At 45.1% G+C, this 19,236-nt stretch overlaps 1 protein-coding gene and 3 long non-coding RNA genes across 4 annotated transcripts; 2 read left to right on the top strand and 2 right to left on the bottom strand.

The window, feature by feature from the left end:
* Window positions 1–3: 3 nt before the first annotated feature.
* TMEM147 (transmembrane protein 147) lies at window positions 4–14,949 on the top strand. The gene is made up of 7 exons (XM_085044688.1): window positions 4–208; window positions 1,973–2,042; window positions 2,936–3,001; window positions 6,284–6,420; window positions 10,721–10,805; window positions 12,439–12,560; window positions 14,798–14,949. Exons 1-7 carry the CDS (start codon window positions 132–134, stop codon window positions 14,916–14,918), a joined length of 678 nt encoding a protein of 225 aa, XP_084900814.1. The 5' UTR covers window positions 4–131; the 3' UTR covers window positions 14,919–14,949.
* A 415-nt stretch (window positions 14,950–15,364) lies between these two features.
* LOC146423545 (uncharacterized) lies at window positions 15,365–16,424 on the bottom strand. The gene is made up of 4 exons (XR_014847489.1): window positions 16,364–16,424; window positions 16,176–16,248; window positions 15,955–16,006; window positions 15,365–15,430 (listed from the first exon to the last, which is right to left on the bottom strand). It is a non-coding gene; the product is annotated as an uncharacterized LOC146423545 (long non-coding RNA).
* Window positions 16,425–16,682: 258 nt separating this feature from the next.
* LOC146423544 (uncharacterized) lies at window positions 16,683–17,198 on the top strand. The gene is made up of 2 exons (XR_014847491.1): window positions 16,683–16,745; window positions 17,005–17,198. It is a non-coding gene; the product is annotated as an uncharacterized LOC146423544 (long non-coding RNA).
* On the bottom strand, window positions 16,700–17,208 carry LOC146423543 (uncharacterized). The gene is made up of 3 exons (XR_014847493.1): window positions 17,148–17,208; window positions 16,893–16,945; window positions 16,700–16,743 (listed from the first exon to the last, which is right to left on the bottom strand). It is a non-coding gene; the product is annotated as an uncharacterized LOC146423543 (long non-coding RNA).
* Window positions 17,209–19,236: the final 2,028 nt, after the last annotated feature.

The raw sequence follows: 19,236 nt of genomic DNA, 5'->3' as shown, positions 1-19,236 counted from the left end.
CATCCCCCGCGGCCGCCAGGCCCGCGCCTCACCCGGAAACTCCCAAAAAACCCCAAAAAATCCCCAAAAAAACCCCAAAAAACCCCAAAATTCCCCCAAAAATTCGCCCCAAATCGCCTCCCGGCTCAGCCATGACTTTGTTCCATTTCGGGAATTGCTTCGCTCTCGCTTATTTCCCATATTTCATCACCTACAAGTGCAGCGGCCTGTGAGGGAACTGGGTGGACTGGGTTGTACTGGGAGGGACTGGGAGGGACTGGAGGGATACTGGGAGGGACTGGGAGGGACTGGGGGGATACTGGGAGGGACTGGGAGGGACTGGGAAGGGATTGAGAGGGGCTGGAGGGCACTGGGATGGACTGGGAGGGACTGGGAGTGAACTGGGATTGAACTGGTTTATACTGGGAGGGAACTGGGAATGGACTGGGAGAGACTGGGATGGACTGGGGGGGAACTGGGACGGACTGGGAGGGAACTGGGAGGGGATTGAGAGGGGCTGGAGGGCACTGGGATGGACTGGGAGTGAACTGGGAATGGATTAGTAATGGACTGGTTTATACTGGGATGGACTGGGAAGGAACTGGGAGCTGCTGGAGGGATACTGGAATGAACTGGGAGTGAACTGGGATGGATTGCGAATGGACTGGGATGGACTGGGAGCCGCTGGAGGGATACTGGAACAAACTGGGAGGGACTGGGATGGACTGGTTTATACTGGGAGTGAACTGGGATAGAGCTGGGATATACTGGGATGGACTGGGAGGGAACTGGGAGAGGCTAGGGGAATCTGGGGTGGACTGGGATTGAACTGGGATGGACTGGGAGGGACTGGGATGAACTGGGATGAACTGGGATGGACTGGGAATGGACTGGGAAGGAACTGGGATGGACTGGTTTATACTGGGAGTGACTGGGATTGAACTGGGAATGAACTGGGATTGAACTGGGATGGACTGGGAGCTGCTGGAGGGATACTGGGATGAACTGGGATGGACTGGGATGGACTGGGATTGAACTGGGATTGGACTGGGATGGACTGGGATGAACTGGGATGAACTGGGATGGACTGGGATGAACTGGGAAGGTGAACTGGTGCTTACTGGTATCACTGGGCAGGTCCAGGGGGGATGTACTGGTGGTTACTGGTTTATACTGGTGTAACTGGGCAGCTCGGGTGGTTATTGGCTCTGAGTTTATACTGGTTTGTACTGGTTTGTACTGGTTTATAGTGGTTTGTAGTGGTTTATACTGGTTTATACTGGTTTATAGTGGTTTTTACTGGTTTATATCCACTTGTACTGGTTTGTATTGGTTTATACTGGTGTTACTGGGCAGCTTGGGTAGTTTATACTGGTTTGTACTGGTTTGTAGTGATTTATAGTGGTTTGTACTGGTTTATACTGGTTTGTATTGGTTTATACTGGTTTGTACTGGTTTGTAGTGATTTATAGTGGTTTGTACTGGTTTATACTGGTTTGTACTGGTTTATACTGGGCAGCTGGGGTGGTTTATACTGGTTTGTAGTGATTTATAATGGTTTATACTGGTTTTTACTGGTGTATACTGGTTTGTGCTGGTTTTTACTGGTTTATACTGGTTTGTACTGGTTTATACTGGTGTTACTGGGCAGCTCGGGTGGTTTATACTGGTTTGTAGTGATTTTTACTGGTTTATATTGGTTTGTAGTGATTTATACTGGTCTATACTGGTTTATACTGGTCTATAGTGGTTCATACTGGTTTGTACTGGTCTGTACTGGTTTGTACTGGTTTATACTGGCCCGTACTGGTTCCTACTGGTTGATAATGGTACTGGGCAGGTCGGGTGGTTTATAGTGGTTTGTAGTGATTTTTACTGGTTTATATTGGTTTATACTGGTATGTACTGGTGTATATGGGTTTATACTGGTTTATACTGGTCTGTACTGGTTTATACTGGTTGATACTGGTTGATACTGGTCTGTACTGGGCAGGTCGGAGTACAGTGCCTTCTGGCGCTGCGTCCAGGCTGGAGCGACCTACGTACTGGTGCAACTGGGAAAGGTGGGAGCTGAACTGGGAATCCCAGATTTGAACTGGGAATTCCAAATTTTAACTGGGAATCGGAAAATCTAACTGGGAATGACTGGGATCTAACTGGGAATTGCAAAATCGAACTGGGAATGACTGGGATCCAACTGGGAATCCCGAAATTGAACTGGGAATGACTGGAATTGAACTGGGAATGTCCAAAATCTAACTGGGAATGACTGGGATCCAACTGGGAGTGACTGGGATCAAACTGGGAATTGCAAAATCTAACTGGGAGTGACTGGAATCCAACTGGGAATGACTGGGATCCAACTGGGAATTCCAAATTTGAACTGGGAATGACTGGGATCGTACTGGGAGTGACTGGGATCGAACTGGGAATTGTAAAATCTAACTGGGAGTGACTGGGATCTAACTGGGAATCCCAAATTTTAACTGGGAATGGCAAAAATCTAACTGGGAATTGCAAAATTGAACTGGGAAACCCAAAAACTCACCTGGGGAGTCCAAAACTGACCTGGGAATCCCAAAAACTCACCTGGGAATCCCCAAAATTCACCTGGAAATCCCCAAAACTCACCTAGAAATCCCAAAATTCACCTGGGGAACCTAAAATTCACCTGGAAATCCCCAAAATTCACCTGGAAATCCCAAAAACTCACTTGGGGAACCTAAAATTCACCTGGGAATCCAAAAACTCACCTGGGGATCCCAAAATTCACCTGGAAATCCCCAAATTCACCTGGAAATCCCCAAAATTCACCTGGAAATCCCCAAAGTTCACCTGGAAATCCCCAAAACTCACCTGGAAATCCCCAAAAACTCGCCTGGGAATCCCCAAAATTCACCTGGAATCCCCAAAATTCACCTGGGAATCCCAAAATTCTCCTTTTTTCTCTCCCCAGATGTTATTTTTAGCCACTTTTTTCCCCACCTGGGAAGGATCGTCGGGAGGCTACGACCTGGTGGGGGTGAGTTTGGGGGAAATCCCAAAATTTCCCAAAAAATCCTAAAATTCACCCCTGAAATCCCAAAATCCCAAAATTTCCCTCAAAATCCACCTGGAATTCCCAGAATTTTCCCAAAAATCTGCTCAGAAATCACAAAATTTCCCTCAAAATCCCAAAATCCCAAATTTCCCCAAAAATCTTCTTGGAAGTCATGAAATCTTCCCAGAATTCCCAAAATCCCAAAAATTCCCCAAAAATCTTCCCAGAAATTCCAAAATTTCCCCAAAAATCTGCCCAGAAATCCCAAAATTCACCCCAAAATCTGCCCAGAATTCCGGAAATTTCCCCTGAAATCTTCCTGGAATTCACAAAATTCCAAAATTTCCCTCAAAATCCACCTGGAAATCCCAAAATTTCCCCAAAAATCCTAAAATTCACCCTGGAAATCCCAAAATTTCCCCAAAAATCTGCCCAGAGTTCCTGAAATTCCAACATTTCCCTCAAAATCTGCCCAGAATTCCCAAAATTTCCCCAAAAATCCTAAAATTCATCCCGGAAATCCCAAAATTTCCCCAAAAATCTGCCTAGAATTCCTGAAATTCCAAAATTTTCCTCAAAATCTGCCCAGAAATCCTAAAATTTCTCCTGAAATCTGCCCAGAAATCACAAAATTTCCCTCAAAATCCCAAAATCCCAAATTTCCCCAAAAATCTTCTTGGAAGTCCTGAAATCTTCCCAGAATTCCCAAAATCCCAAAATTTCCCCAAAAATCTTCCCAGAAATTCCAAAATTTCCCCAAAAATCTGCCCAGAAATCCCAAAATTCACCCCAAAATCTGCCCAGAATTCCGGAAATTTCCCCTGAAATCTTCCTGGAATTCACAAAATTCCAAAATTTCCCTCAAAATCCACCTGGAAATCCCAAAATTTCCCCAAAAATCCTAAAATTCACCCCGGAAATCCCAAAATTTCCCCAAAAATCTGCCCAGAATTCCTGAAATTCCAAAATTTCCCTCAAAATCTGCCCAGAATTCCCAAAATTTCCCCAAAAATCCTAAAATTCATCCCGGAAATCCCAAAATTTCCCCAAAAATCTGCCCAGAAATCCCAAAATCTCCCTCAAAATCCACCTGGAAATCCCAAAATTTCCCCCAAAAATCTGCCCAGAATTCCTGAAATTCCAAAATTTTCCTCAAAATCTGCCCAGAAATCCTAAAATTTACCCTGAAATCTTCCCAGAAATCCCAAAAATCTCCCTCAAAATCCACCTGGAAATCCCAAAATTTCCCAAAAAATCTTCTCGGAATTCATGAAATCTTCCCAGAATTCCCAAAATCCCAAAAATTCCCCAAAAATCTTCCCAGAAATTCCAAAATTTCACCCTGAAATCTGCCCAGAAATCCTGAAATTTCCCCAAAAATCTGCCTGGAAATCCCAAAATTTTCCTCAAAATCCACCCAGAAATCCCAAAGTTTCCCCAAAAAACTTCCTGGAAATCCCAAAATTTCACTCTGAAATCTTCCTGGAATTCCCAAAATCCCGAAATTTCCCTCAAAATCCACCCAGAATTCCCAAAATTTCCTTCAAAATCTTTCCAGAAATCCCAAAATTTCCCTCAAAATCCACCTGGAAATCCCAAATTTCCCCAAAAATCTTCCAGGAAATCCCAAAATTCCAAAATTTCACCCTGAAATCTGCCCAGAAATCCTGAAATTTCCCCAAAAATCTGCCTGGAATTCCCAAAATTTTCCTCAAAATCTTCCCGGAATTCCCGAAATTTCACCCTGAAATCTTCCAGAATTCCCAAAATCCCAAAATTTCCCGTTTTCTCCCATTTCTCCCCCCAAAAATCCCATTTTTTCCCATTTTCTCCTGTTTTCCCTCCAGCAAATCCCCATTTTTCCCCCCAAATCCCATTTTTTCTCTCTAAAATCCCATTTTTTCCCATTTTCTCCCATTTTTTCCCATTTTCTCCCATTTTTTTCCCATTTTCTCCCATTTTCCCTCCCCCAAAATCCCAAATTTCTCCCCAAAACCCCATTTTTTTCCCGTTTTCTCCCATTTTTCCCCTCCCAAGTCCCATTTTTTTCCCATTTTCTCCCATTTTTCCCCCCAAAATCCCATTTTTTCCCGTTTTCTCCCATTTTCCCTCCCCAAATCCCATTTTTTTCCCTCCAAAATCCCATTTCCCTCCCATATCCCATTTTTTCCCATTTCCTCCCATTTTTTTCCCTCCAAAATCCCATTTTTTCCCTCCAAAATCACCATTTTCTCCCATTTTTTCCGCGTTTTCTTCCATTTTTCAGGAATTTTTCCCTTCTTTTCCCCCCCAAATCCCCATTTTTCCCCCCAAATCCCAACTTTTTCTCCTTTTCTCCCATTTTTTCCCCCTAAAATCCCATTTTTTCCCATTTTTTCCCATTTTCTCCCCTTCCCCAGGAATTTCTCCCATTTTTCCCCCCAAAAACCCATTTTTTTCCTGTTTTCTCCCATTTTCCCTCCCCCAAATCCCATTTTTTCCCCATTTTCTCCCATTTTTTCCCAGTTTCTCCCATTTTCCTTCCCCCAAATCCCATTTTTTTCCCATTTTCTCCCATTTTTTCCCATTTTTCCCTCCAAAATCACAATTTTTCCCCATTTTTTTCCCATTTTCTCCCATTTCCCCTCCCGCAAATCCCATTTTCTCCCCCCAAAAATCCCATTTTTTCCCGTTTTTTCCCCATTTTTCAGGAATTTCTCCCATTTTTCCGCCCAAAATCCCATTTTTCCCGTTTTCTCCCATTTTCCCTCCCCCAAACCCCATTTTCCCCCCCAAAAATCCCATTTTTTCCCGTTTTTTCCCCATTTTTCAGGAATTTCTCCCATTTTTCCCCCCAAAACCCCATTTTTTTCCCGTTTTCTCCCATTTCCCTCCCCCAAATCCCATTTTTCCCCCCAAAAATCCCATTTTTCCCATTTTTTCCCCTTTTTTCCCATTTTCTCCCCTTTCCCAGGAATCTCTCCCATTTTTCCCCCCAAAACCCCATTTTTTTCCCATTTTCTCCCATTTTCCCTCCCGCAAATCCCATTTTCTCCCCCCAAAAATCCCATTTTTTTCCCATTTTTTCCCCATTTTTCAGGAATTTCTCCCATTTTTCCCCCCAAATCCCATTTTTTTCCCATTTTCTCCCATTTTTTCCCATTTTTCCCTCCAAAATCACAATTTTTCCCCATTTTTTTCCCATTTTCTCCCATTTCCCCTCCCCCAAACCCCATTTTTCCCCCCAAAAATCCCATTTTTTCCCATTTTTTTCCCATTTTTCAGGAATTTCTCCGCGCCACAGTGGACGCCGCTGACCTTGGGGGTCTCCAGCTGGCCTTGGGCCGGGGAGGGGGGAGGGGAGAGCTCAGGATCCTGGTGGCTGCGCTGGGCTGGGCCAGTGCCGAGCTCCTCACGGCCAGGTGAGAATTCGGGAATTTTGGGGAATTTTGGGAATTTTTTGGGATTTTTTTTTGCAATTTTACAGGTTTTTTGGTGATTTTTTGTGATTTTTTTGGATTTTTTTTTGCAAATTTTGGTGATTTTTTGCAATTTTTTTGCATTTTTTGCGAATTTTTTTTTGAGATTTTTGGAGAACTTTTTGAGAATTTTTTGGAAATTTTTGGGAATTTATTTTAAATTTTAAAGAATTTTTTAGTGATTTTTTGCAATTTTTTGGGATTTTTTGGTGAATTTTTGGTGAATTTTTTCCAAATATTTTGCAATTTTTTTTGCAATTTTTTTGCCATTTTTTTCAAATTTTCAGGAATTTTTTTTTGGAATTTTTTGGGAATTTTTTGGGAATTTTTTTTAATTTTAGAGATTTTTGGGAAATTTTTGAGAATTATTTAGGAAACTTTGGGGTGATTTTGGGTAATTTTTGGGGGATTTGAGAGCTCAGGATCCTGGTGGCTGCGCTGGGCTGGGCCAGTGCTGAGCTCCTCACGGCCAGGTGAGAATTTGGGAATTTTGGGGAATTTTTGGGATTTTTTGGGAATTTTTGGGAATTTTTGGGGATTTTTTGTGAATTTTTCGGTGATTTTTTGGAATTTTTTTGCAATTTTTTGTGATTTTTTTGCAATTTTTGGTGATTTTTTTGGCCATTTTTTGCAAATTTTTTGCAAATTTTCAGAAATTTTAGAGATTTTTTTTTAACTTTTTGGGAATTTTTTTTGAATTTTAGAGATTTTTGGGGAATTTTCGAGAATTTAGGAATTTTTTGGTGATTTTGGGTAATTTTTGGGGAATTTGAGAGCTCAGGATCCTGGTGGCTGCGCTGGGCTGGGCCAGTGCCGAGCTCCTCACGGCCAGGTGAGAATTTTGGGGAATTTTGGGGAATTTTTGGGATTTTTTGGGATTTTTTTTTGGAATTTTACAGGTTTTTTGGTGATTTTTTGTGATTTTTTTGGATTTTTTTTTGCAAATTTTGGTGATTTTTTGCAATTTTTTTGCATTTTTTGCGAATTTTTTTTTGAGATTTTTGGAGAACTTTTTGAGAATTTTTTGGAAATTTTTGGGAATTTATTTTAAATTTTAAAGAATTTTTTAGTGATTTTTTGCAATTTTTTGGGATTTTTTGGTGAATTTTTGGTGAATTTTTTCCAAATATTTTGCAATTTTTTTTGCAATTTTTTTGCCATTTTTTGGAAATTTTGAGGATTTTTTTTTTGGAATTTTTTTGGAATTTTTTGGGAAATTTTTTTTAATTTTAGAGATTTTTGGGAAATTTTCGAGAATTATTTAGGAATTTTTGGGGAATTTTGGGGAATTTTTGGGGGATTTGAGAGCTCAGGATCCTGGTGGCTGCGCTGGGCTGGGCCAGTGCTGAGCTCCTCACGGCCAGGTGAGAATTTGGGAATTTTGGGGAATTTTTGGGAATTTTTGGGAATTTTTTGGGAATTTTTTTGGGAATTTTTGGGATTTTTTTGCAATTTTTTACGATTTTTTACGATTTTTTAAAACATTCTTGGTGATTTTTTTGCAGATTTTAGAGAATATTTTCAGTGATTCCATGAAATTCGTAAATATTTAGAGAAGTTTTAGGGAATTTCTAGGAATTTTAGGGAATTTTTGGGAATTTTTTGGGGAATTTTAGGGATTTTTGAGAGGATTTTTGAGAATTTTTTGGGGAGAGCTCAGGATCCTGGTGGCTGCGCTGGGCTGGGCCAGTGCTGAGCTCCTGACGGCCAGGTGAGAATTTGGGAATATTTGGGGAATTTTGGGGAATTTTTTGGGAATTTTTTGGGAATTTTTGGGATTTTTTTGCGATTTTTTTTTGCAATTTTTTGTGATTTTTTTTTCAATTTTTGGTGATTTTTTTGCCATTTTTTGGAATTTTTTCCAATTTTCGGAGAATTTTTGGTGAATTTTCAGGAATTTTGGTGAGTTTTTTGGGAATTTTTTTGATTTTGGGGTGATTTTTTAGAATTTTTTTGCGATTTTTTGGAGATTTTTTTGGTGATTTTTGCAGCTTTTTTTTGCAATTTTTTTTGTGATCCTTTGAGATTTTTTTGCATTTTTTGGTGATTTTTCTAGAATTTTTGGGCAATTTTTGGGGAATTTTTGGCAAATGTTCAGACATTTTAGAGAATTTTTTTGGAATTTTGGGGAATTTTTTTGGAATTTTTTGGGAATTTTTTAGTGATTTTTTGGTGATTTTTTGGGAATTTTTTGGGGAATTTTTTGCAAATTTTTTTGTGATTTTTTTGCGATTTTTTTGGCCATTTTTGGCAAATTTTTTGCAAATTTTCAGAAATTTTAGAGATTTCTTTTTAATTTTTTGGGAATTTTTTTTTTAATTTTAGAGAATTTTTGGGGTGACTTGAGAATTTTGGGATTTTTTCTTAAATGTAGAGATTTTTAGGGGAATTTTGGAGGAATTTTTTAAAACCTTTTTGGAATTTTGGAGGAATTTTCGCGAACTTTGGTGTCATTTTTGGGGAATTTTGGGAATTTTGGGGTGAATTTTGGGGTTTTTGGGTTGAATTTTGGGGATTTTGGGGTGAATTTTCAGGTGAATTTTTCATATTTTGTGGAGGATTTTTGGGTGAATTTTGGGGGATTTTTTGGGGTGAATTTTGGGGATTTTGGGCTGATTTTAGGTGATTTTTTGGGTGGATTTTGAGGATTTTGGGGTGAATTTTTGGGTGATTTTTGGGTGAATTTTTGGCATTTTGGGTTGGAATTTTGGGTGAATTTTGGGGGTTTTTTGCCGATTTTTGGAGTGAATTTTGGGGATTTTGGGGATTTTTGGGGTGAGTTTTGGGGATTTTGGGTTCGAATTTCGGGGGATTTTTGGGGTGAATTTTTGCCATTTTGGGTTGGAATTTTGGGTGAATTTTCGGTATTTTGGGTTGGAATTTTGGATGAATATTTGGGGATTTTTGGAGTGAATTTTGGAGTTTTTGGGTTGGGATTTTGGGTGATTTTTGGAGTGAGTTTTGGGTGAATTTTGGGGGATTTTTGGGGTGAATTTTTGGCGTCTTGGGTTGGAATTTTGGATGAATTTTGGGGATTTTGGGGGATTTTTGGGGATTGGGGGATTTTTGGGGTGAATTTTGGGAATTTTGGGGGATTTTTGGGGTGAATTGTGGGGAGTTTTGGGTTGGAATTTATGGTGAATTTTGGGGATTTTTGGGTTGGAATTGTGGGAGATTTTTGGGGTGAATTTTGGAGATTTTGGGTGATTTTTGGAGTGAATTTTGGAGATTTTGGGATGGAGTTTTGGGGTGAATTTTGGGGATTTTGGGTGATTTTTGAGGATTTTTGAGGTGAATTTTGAGGATTTTGTGTTGGAATTTTGAGTGAATTTTTGGCATTTTGGGTTGGAATTTTGGGTGATTTTTTGGGGATTTTTGGGCTGAATTTGGGGGATTTTGGGTTCGAATTTTTGGCATTGTGGGTTGGAATTTTGGGTGAATTTTGAGGATTTTGGGTGAATTTTGGGTTGGAATTTTGGGGGATTTTTGGGGGATTTTTGGGTTGGAATTTTGGTTGGAATTTTGGGTGAATTTTGGCTGAATTTTGGGTGAATTTGGGGATTTTTGGGGTGAATTTTGGGGGATTTTGGGTTGGAATTTTGGGTGAATTTTGGGGATTTTTGGGTTGGAATTTTGGGTGAATTTTGGGGATTTTTGGGGTGAATTTTGTGTTGGAATTTTGGGTGAATTTGGGGATTTTTGGGCTGAATTTGGGGGATTTTGGGTTGGAATTTTTGGCATTTTGGGTTGAAATTTTGGTGAATTTTTGGGAGATTTTTGGGGGATTTTGGGTTGGAATTTTGGGTGAATTTTTGGCGATTTTGGGTGAAATTTGGGTTGGAATTTTGGGGGATTTTTGGGGTGAATTTTGGGGATTTTGTGTTGGAATTTTGGGTGAATTTTGGGTTGGAATTTTGGGGGATTTTTGGGGTGAATTTTGGGGATTTTGGGTTGGAATTTTGGGTGAATTTTGGGGATTTTTGGGTTGGAATTTTGGGTGAATTTTGGGGATTTTTGGGGTGAATTTTGGGTTGGAATTTTGGGTGAATTTGGGGATTTTTGGGCTGAATTTGGGGGATTTTGGGTTGGAATTATGGTGAATTTTTGAGAGATTTTTGGGGTGAATTTTGGGGGATTTTGGGTTGGAATTTTGGGGTGAATTTTGGTGTAAATTTTGGGGATTTTGGGTTGGAATTTTGGGTGAATTTTGGGGTCCCTGACCACGCCCCCCTCACCTGCCCAGGTGTGTCCCGCTGTGGGTTGGAGCTCGAGGGGTGGAGTTTGACTGGAGACACCTGCAGATGGGCTTGGACTCCAACATCAGCCTGGTGAGACTTACTGGTTTATACTGGTTTGGACTGGGAGGGACTGGGAGCAGAAAACGCGGCGGTTTTGGGCTGAAAAATGGGGATTTTGGGGTGAAAAATGGGGATTTTAGGGGCAAAAATGGGGGATTTTGGGGTGAAAAATGGGGATTTTGGGGGAGAAAAATGAACTGGGTTATACTGGGAGGGACTGGGATCAAACTGGTTTATACTGGGAGGGACTGGGAGGAGAAAACGCGGCGGTTTTGGGGTGAAAAATGGGGATTTTGGGGTGAAAATGGGGATTTTAGGGGCAAAAATGGGGGATTTTGGGGTGAAAAATGGAGTTTTACTGGGGAAATGGGACTGGTTTATACTGGGAGGGACTGGGATTGAACTGGGAGCGACTGGGAGGAGAAAACACGGCGGTTTTGGGGTGAAAAATGGGGATTTTGGGGGCAAAAATGGGGATTTTGGGGGAGAAAAATGAACTGGGTTATACTGGGAGGGACTGGGAGAGGATTTGGGACAAACTGGGACAAACTGGGAGGGACTGGGAAGAAAAACCGCGGCGGTTTTGGGATGAAAAATGAGGATTTTTGGGGTGAAAAATGAGGATTTTTGGGGTGAAAAATGAGAATTTTTGGGGTGAAAAATGGGGATTTTAGAGAAGAAAAAGGAACTGGGATATACTGGGAGTGATTGGGATGAACTGGGATGGACTGGGAGCTAACTGGGAGGAACTGGGAGGCTCACCTGAGCTCACCTGGCCTCACCTGGCTCAGGACAGACTGGGAGCTAACTGGGAGCTAACTGGGAGGGAGCAATGGCAGCTAACTGGGATGGACTGGGAGGAACTGGGATGGACTGGGAGCGAACTGGGAAGCACTGGGATGAACTGGGAGGCACTGGGAGGCTCACCTGAGCTCACCTGGACTCACCTGAGCTCACCTAACTTGGAACAGACTGGGAGATAACTGAGAGAAAACTAGGAGGAAGCACTGGGATGAACTGGGAGCTAACTGGGAGGCACTGGGATGAACTGGGAGGCAGTGGGACCTAACTGGGAGCTAACTGGGAGGCACTGGGAGCTAACTGGGATGAACTGGGATGGACTGGGAGCTAACTGGGAGCTAACTGGGAGGCTCACCTGGACTCACCTGAGCTCACCTGACTCAGAACAGACTGGGAGATAACTGGGAGGGTGCATTGGCAGCTAACTGGGAGCTAACTGGGAGGCACTGGGAGCTAACTGGGATGGACTCACCTGAGCTCACCTGGCGCAGGATGAACTGGGAATAACTGGGAGATAACTGGGATGAACTGGGAGCTAACTGGGAGGCACTGGGAGGCACTGGGAGGCTCACCTGGGCTCACCTGGGCTCACCTAACTCAGGGAGAGGGTAATGACAAATAGCTGGGAACTAACTGGGATGAACTGGGAGGCACTGGGATGAACTGGGAGCTAACTGGGAAGCACTGGGAAGCTCACCTGAGCTCACCTGGACTCACCTGAGCTCACCTGACTTAGAACAGACTGGGAAATAACTGAGAGGGAGCAATGACAAATAACTGGGAGCTAACTGGGATGGACTGGGAGCTAACTGGGATGAACTGGGAGGCTCACCTGTGGTCTCACCTGAGCTCACCTGGCCAGGTGCGTCACGTGGCGGCGGCGGCGCTGCTCTGGGCCTCGGGGCGCCACGACCTGCCGGCGGCGCTGCGCCTCCCGCTGGGGGGATTGCTGGTGGCTGCGGCGTACGAGGGGTTCCTGATCGGGTGAGGATTAATTGGGGCTAATTAATTAATTAATTGGGGTTAATTAATTTGGGGATTTATTTGGGAATTTATTGGGGATTAATTAATTTGGGAATTGGGGAATTAATTATTTGGGGAATTGGGATTGCTGGTGGCTGCGGCGTACGAGGGGTTCCTGATCGGGTGAGCCTTAATTGGGGATAATTAATTAATTAATTGGGAATTAATTAATTCATGTGGGGATTAAATGGGGAATTAATTAATTTGGGGAGTTTGGGAATTTGGGGATTTGGGGAATTGGGATTGCTGGTGGCTGCGGCGTATGAGGGGTTCCTGATCGGGTGAGTCTTAATTGGGGTTAATTAATTAATTAATTGGGGTTAATTTGGGGATTGATTGGGGAATTCATTTGGGAATTAATTAATTTGGGGGATTTGGGAGTTTGGGGAATTGGGATTGCTGGTGGCTGCGGCATACAAGGGGTTCCTGATTGGGTGAGGATTAATTGGGGATAATTAATTAATTGGGAATTAATTAGTTTGGGGATTAATTAATTTAGGGGATTTGGGGATTTGGGGGATTTGGGAATTTTGGGGAATTGGGATTGCTGGTGGCTGCGGCGTAGGAGGGGTTCCTGATTGGGTGAGCGTTAATTGAGGTTAATTAATTAATTAGTTGGGGAATTAATTTGGGAATTGAGTAATTGGCAGATTTGTGGATTTGGGGGATTTGGGGAATTGGGATTGCTGGTGGCTGCGGCGTACGAGGGGTTCCTGATCGGGTGAGCGTTAATTGGGATTAATTAATTAATTGGGAATTAATTAATTGGGGATTGATTGGGGAATTCATTTGGGAATTAATTAATTTGGGGGATTTGGGAGTTTGGGGAATTGGGATTGCTGGTGGCAGCGACATACAAGGGGTTCCTGATTGGGTGAGGATTAATTGGGGATAATTAATTAATTGGGGATTAATTAGTTTGGGAGATTTGGGGAATTTGGGGGATTTGTGGATTTGGGAATTTGGGGAATTGGGATTGCTGGTGGCTGCGGCGTATGAAGGGTTTCTGATTGGGTGAGCGTTAATTTGGGATAATTAATTAATTGGGGATTAATTAGTTTGGGGATTAATTAATTTGGGGGATTTGGGGAATTGGGATTGCTGGTGGGTGTGGCATACGAGGGATTCCTGATTGGGTGAAGATTTGGGAATTTGGCAAGTAATTAATTTGGGGAATTTGAGGAATTTGGGGATGAATTTGGGGAATTTGGGAATTAATTTGGGGAATTTGAGGAATTTGGGAATTAATTTGGGGAATTTGAGGAATTTGGGAATTAATTTGGGGAATTTAAGAATTAATTTGGGGAATTTGGGACTTAATTTGGGGAATTTGAGGAATTTAAGAATTAATTTGGGGAATTTGAGGAACTTGGGAATTAATTTGGGGAATTTAAGAATTAATTTGGGGAATTTGGGAATTAATTTGGGGAATTTAAGAATTAATTTGGGGAATTTAAGAATTAATTTGGGGAATTTGGGAATTAATTTGGGGAATTTAAGAATTAATTTGGGGAATTTGGGAATTAATTTGGGGAATTTGGGAATTAATTTGGGGAATTTAAGAATTAATTTGGGGAATTTGGGGATTAATTTGGGGAATTTGGGAATTAATTTGGGGAATTTGGGGATTAATTTGGGGAATTGGGGGAATTTGGGACTTAATTTGGGGAATTTGGGGATTAATTTGGGGAATTTGGGAATTAATTTGGGGAATTTGGGAATTAATTTGGGAATTTGGGAATTAATTTGGGAATTTGGGAATTAATTTGGGAATTTGGGAATTGGGAATTTGGGAATTAATTTGGGAATTTGGGAATTAATTTGGGAATTTGGGAATTAATTTGGGAATTTGGGAATTAATTTGGGGAATTTAAGAATTAATTTGGGGAATTTGGGAATTAATTTGGGGAATTTGGGAATTAATTTGGGGAATTTAAGAATTAATTTGGGGAGGGGGATTTGGGGTGGGGGAGGGGTTGATGGGTTTCCTGATTGGATGAGGAATTTGGGGAATTTGGGGTCTCCGGAACGGGGCGTGGCCTTGGCAAGGGGGCGTGGCTTACCCGAGAGGGGGCGGGGCTTGGCTCAGAGGGGGTGTGGCTTACCTGGGCAGGGGCGGAGCCTCACCAACACAGCCCCCAGGTGGGTGTGTCCATCGGTGGGCGTGTCCCGCTGAAGCCACGCCCCTTTTCCCGCAGGTGGGCGGGGCAGGCGCTGGGGCTCGGCCCCTGGGGGGCGCTGGGGCTGCGAGCGCTGGGGGCGGCGGGGCTGGGGCTGGGGGCGATGAGACTGCTGGTGCCCCTGCTGCCCCCGCCCTAGCCAGGTGAGTCAATAAACACACCTGAGCACACCTGGGCACACCTGTGTGGTCATTCGTGTGTTTGATTGGGGTGAGAATGGGAGAAAACACACCTGGGCACACCTGGGCACACCTGGGCACACCTGTGTGACTTTATTTATTGAGGGAAAGAGGATAAAACACACCTGGGCACACCTGTGTGGTCATTTGTGTCATTAAATTGGGGTGAGAATGGGCGAAAACACACCTGGGCACACCTGGGTGAGTTTATTTATGGGGGGAATAGGATAAAACTCACCTGGGCACACCTGGGCAGGTATCAGCTGGGGCTGGGGGCGATGCGGCTGCTGGTGCCCCTGCTGCCCCCGCCCTGAGCCAGGTGAGTCAATAAACACACCTGGGCACACCTGGGCACACCTGTGTGGTCATTTGTGTCATTAAATTGGGGTGAGAATGGGAGAAAACACACCTGGGCACACCTGTGTGAGTTTATTTGGGTTTGGGAATGGAGATCAAACACACCTGGGCACACCTGGGCACACCTGGGTGACTTTATTTATTGGGGGAAAGAGGATAAAACCCACCTGGGCACACCTGGGCAGGTATCAGCTGGGGCTGGGGGCGATGCGGCTGCTGGTGCCCCTGCTGCCCCCGCCCTGAGCCAGGTGAGTCAATAAACACACCTGGGCACACCTGTGTGACTTTATTTATTGGGGGAAAGAGGATAAAACACACCTGGGCAGGTATCAGCTGGGGCTGGGGGCGATGAGGCTGCTGGTGCCCCTGCTGCCCCCGCCCTGAGCCAGGTGAGTCAATAAACACACCTGGGCACACCTGGGCACACCTGTGTGGTCATTTGTGTGTTTGATTGGGGTGAGAATGGGAGAAAACACACCTGGGCACACCTGGGTGACTTTATTCATGGGGAGGAATGGGATCAGGCACACCTGGGCAGGTATCAGCTGGGGCTGGGGGCGATGAGGCTGCTGGTGCCCCTGCTGCCCCTGCCCTGAGCCAGGTGAGTCAATAAACACACCTGGGCACACCTGGGCACACCTGTGTGGTCATTCGTGTCATGTAATTGGGGTGAGAATGGGAGAAAACACACCTGGGCACACCTGGGCAGGTATCAGCTGGGGCTGGGGGCGATGCGGCTGCTGGTGCCCCTGCTGCCCCCGCCCTGAGCCAGGTGAGTCAATAAACACACCTGGGCACACCTGGGCACACCTGTGTGACTTTATTTATTGGGGGAAAGAGGATAAAACACACCTGGGCACACCTGGGCACACCTGTGTGGTCATTTGTGTGCTTAATTGGGGTGAGAATGGGAGAAAACACACCTGGGCACACCTGTGTGGTCATTTGAGTGTTTATTTGGGTTTGGGAGTGGAGATCGAACTCACCTGGGCACACCTGAGCACACCTGTGTGACTTTATTTATTGGGGGAAAGAGGATAAAACCCACCTGGGCACACCTGGGCAGGTATCAGCTGGGGCTGGGGGCGATGAGGCTGCTGGTGCCCCTGCTGCCCCCGCCCTGAGCCAGGTGAGTCAATAAACATACCTGAGCACACCTGTGTGTTTATTTGGGTATGGGAATGGAGATCAAACCCACCTGGGCACACCTGTGTGAGTTTATTTATGGGGGGAATGGGATAAAACTCACCTGGGCACACCTGGGCAGGTATCAGCTGGGGCTGGGGGCGATGAGACTGCTGGTGCCCCTGCTGCCCCCGCCCTAGCCAGGTGAGGCAATAAACACACCTGGGCACACCTGTGTGGTCATTCGTGTGTTTAATTGGGGTGAGAATGGGAGAAAACACACCTGGGCACACCTGGGCACACCTGTGTGACTTTATTTATTGGGGGAAAGAGGATAAAACCCACCTGGGCACACCTGGGCAGGTATCAGCTGGGGCTGGGGGCGATGAGGCTGCTGGTGCCCCTGCTGCCCCCGCCCTGAGCCAGGTGAGTCAATAAACATACCTGAGCACACCTGTGTGTTTATTTGGGTATGGGAATGGAGATCAAACCCACCTGGGCACACCTGTGTGAGTTTATTTATGGGGGGAATGGGATAAAACTCACCTGGGCACACCTGGGCAGGTATCAGCTGGGGCTGGGGGCGATGCGGCTGCTGGTGCCCCTGCTGCCCCCGCCCTGAGCCAGGTGAGTCAATAAACACACCTGGGCACACCTGTGTGAGTTTATTTATTGGGGGAAAAGGGATAAAACACACCTGGGCACACCTGTGTGGTCATTCGTGTCATTAAATTGGGGTGAGAATGGGAGAAAACACACCTGGGCACACCTGGGTGAGTTTATTCATGGGGGGGAAGGGGCTAAAACACACCTGGGCACACCTGGGTGGTCATTTGTGCACACCTGGGCACGCCTGTGAGTGTTTATTTGGGGTGGAGAATCAGATCAAACCCACCTGGGCACACCTGGGTGACTATTTATGGGGGAAGGGGATCAAACCCACCTGGGCACACCTGGGTGGTCATTTGTGCACACCTGGGCACGCCTGTGAGTGTTTATTTGGGGTGGAGAATCAGATCAAACCCACCTGGGCACACCTGGGTGACTATTTATGGGGGAAGGGGATCAAACCCACCTGGGCACACCTGGGTGCAGCTGCAGCTTTGTTTCGGAGTGGGTGGGACACTGGGAGGGACATGGGGACAGCAGGATGGACTTGGGGACACTGGGAGGGACTTGGGGACAGTGTGGGGGACATGGAAAGAGACTTGGGGACAATGTGGGGACATCGGGATGGACATGGGGACATCGTGGGGACATCAGGATGGACTTGGGGACAATGTGGGGGACATGGAAAGGGATTAGGGGACAATGTAGGGACATCGGGATGGACTTGGGGACACTGGGATGGACTTGGGGACACTGAGAGAGACTTGGGGACAATGTGGGGACACTGGGATGGACATGGGGACATCGGGATGGACTTGGGGACACTGGGAGGGACTTGGGGACACTGAGAGAGACTTGGGGACAATGTGGGGACACTGGGATGGACATGGGGACAGCAGGATGGACATGGGGACATCGTGGGGGACACTGGGAGGGACTTGGGGACACTGAGAGAGACTTGGGGACAGCAGGATGGACTTGGGGACAATGTGAGGACATCAGGATGGACATGGGGACAGCGTTGGGGACACTGGGATGGACGTGGGGACACTGGGATGGACACTGGAATGGACACTGGGATGGACATGGGGACACTGTGGGGGACAGAGGGGACACAAGGGACAGAGCAGAGGACACTCGGGAAGGACTGGGATTGAACTGGGATGGACTGGGAGAGACTGGTTTGTACTGGGAGGGACTGGGAATGAACTGGGATGTACTGGTTTGAACTGGGAGGGGATTGGGGGAGGTTGGGGGATACTGGGATGTACTGGTTTGGACTGGGACGTTATACTGGGATGTACTGGGAGCGAGTCGGAGCTGCCAGTGCTCCACAGCACTCCATACTGGTCCATACTGGTTTATACTGGTTTATGAGCCAGGAAGCACTGGGAGTCACTGGGGGGTCTGAATTAGTTTATACTGGTTTGTACTGGCCCATACTGGTTTATACTGGTCTATACTGGTTTATACTGGTCTATACTGGTCCATACTGGTTTGTACTGGTTTGTACTGGTTTAGGGGTCAGGAAGCACTGGGGATCACTGGGCTGTACTGGGAGGTTCATACTGGTCCATACTGGTTTTTACTGGTCTGTACTGGTCCATATTGGTTTATACTGGTTTATACCACTCCATAATGGTTTATACTGGTCTTTACTGGTCCATACTGGCTTATACTGGTGCAGAGGTCAGGAAGCAAAAGCAGCACTGGAGGATCTTGTAGTGCTCTGTACCAGTCTGTACTGGTTCATACTGGTGTCTACTGGTCCATACCAGTCTATAGCAGTCTGTACTGGTTCTAACTGGTCCATACTGGTCCATACTGGTCTATGCTGGTCCATGCTGGTTTATACTGGTTCATACTGGTTCAGACCGGCCTATACTGGTTCCAGCTGGTCCATACTGGTTCATACTGGTGTATACTGGTCCATACCAGTCTATAGCAATCTGTACTGGTTCTAACTGGTCCATACTGGTTCCAATTGGTCCATACTGGTCTATGCTGGTCGATACTGGTTCTAACTGGTCCATACGGGTTTGTACTGGTCCGTACTGGTTGTAACTAGTCCATACTGGTTCAGATCGGTCCATACTGGTTCTAACTGGCCCATACTGGTTCAAACCAGTCCATACTGGTCTATACTGGTCCACACCGGTTCTAACTGGTCCATACTGGTTTGCACTG

This window comes from Lichenostomus cassidix, unplaced genomic scaffold (assembly GCF_008360975.1).
Source record: "Lichenostomus cassidix isolate B80296 unplaced genomic scaffold, HeHo_3.0 HiC_scaffold_37, whole genome shotgun sequence".
NCBI classification, from domain to species: Eukaryota; Metazoa; Chordata; class Aves; order Passeriformes; family Meliphagidae; genus Lichenostomus; species Lichenostomus cassidix.
The sequence above is the reverse complement of the archived record's forward strand: the minus strand, read 5'-3'. Positions and strand labels throughout refer to the sequence as shown.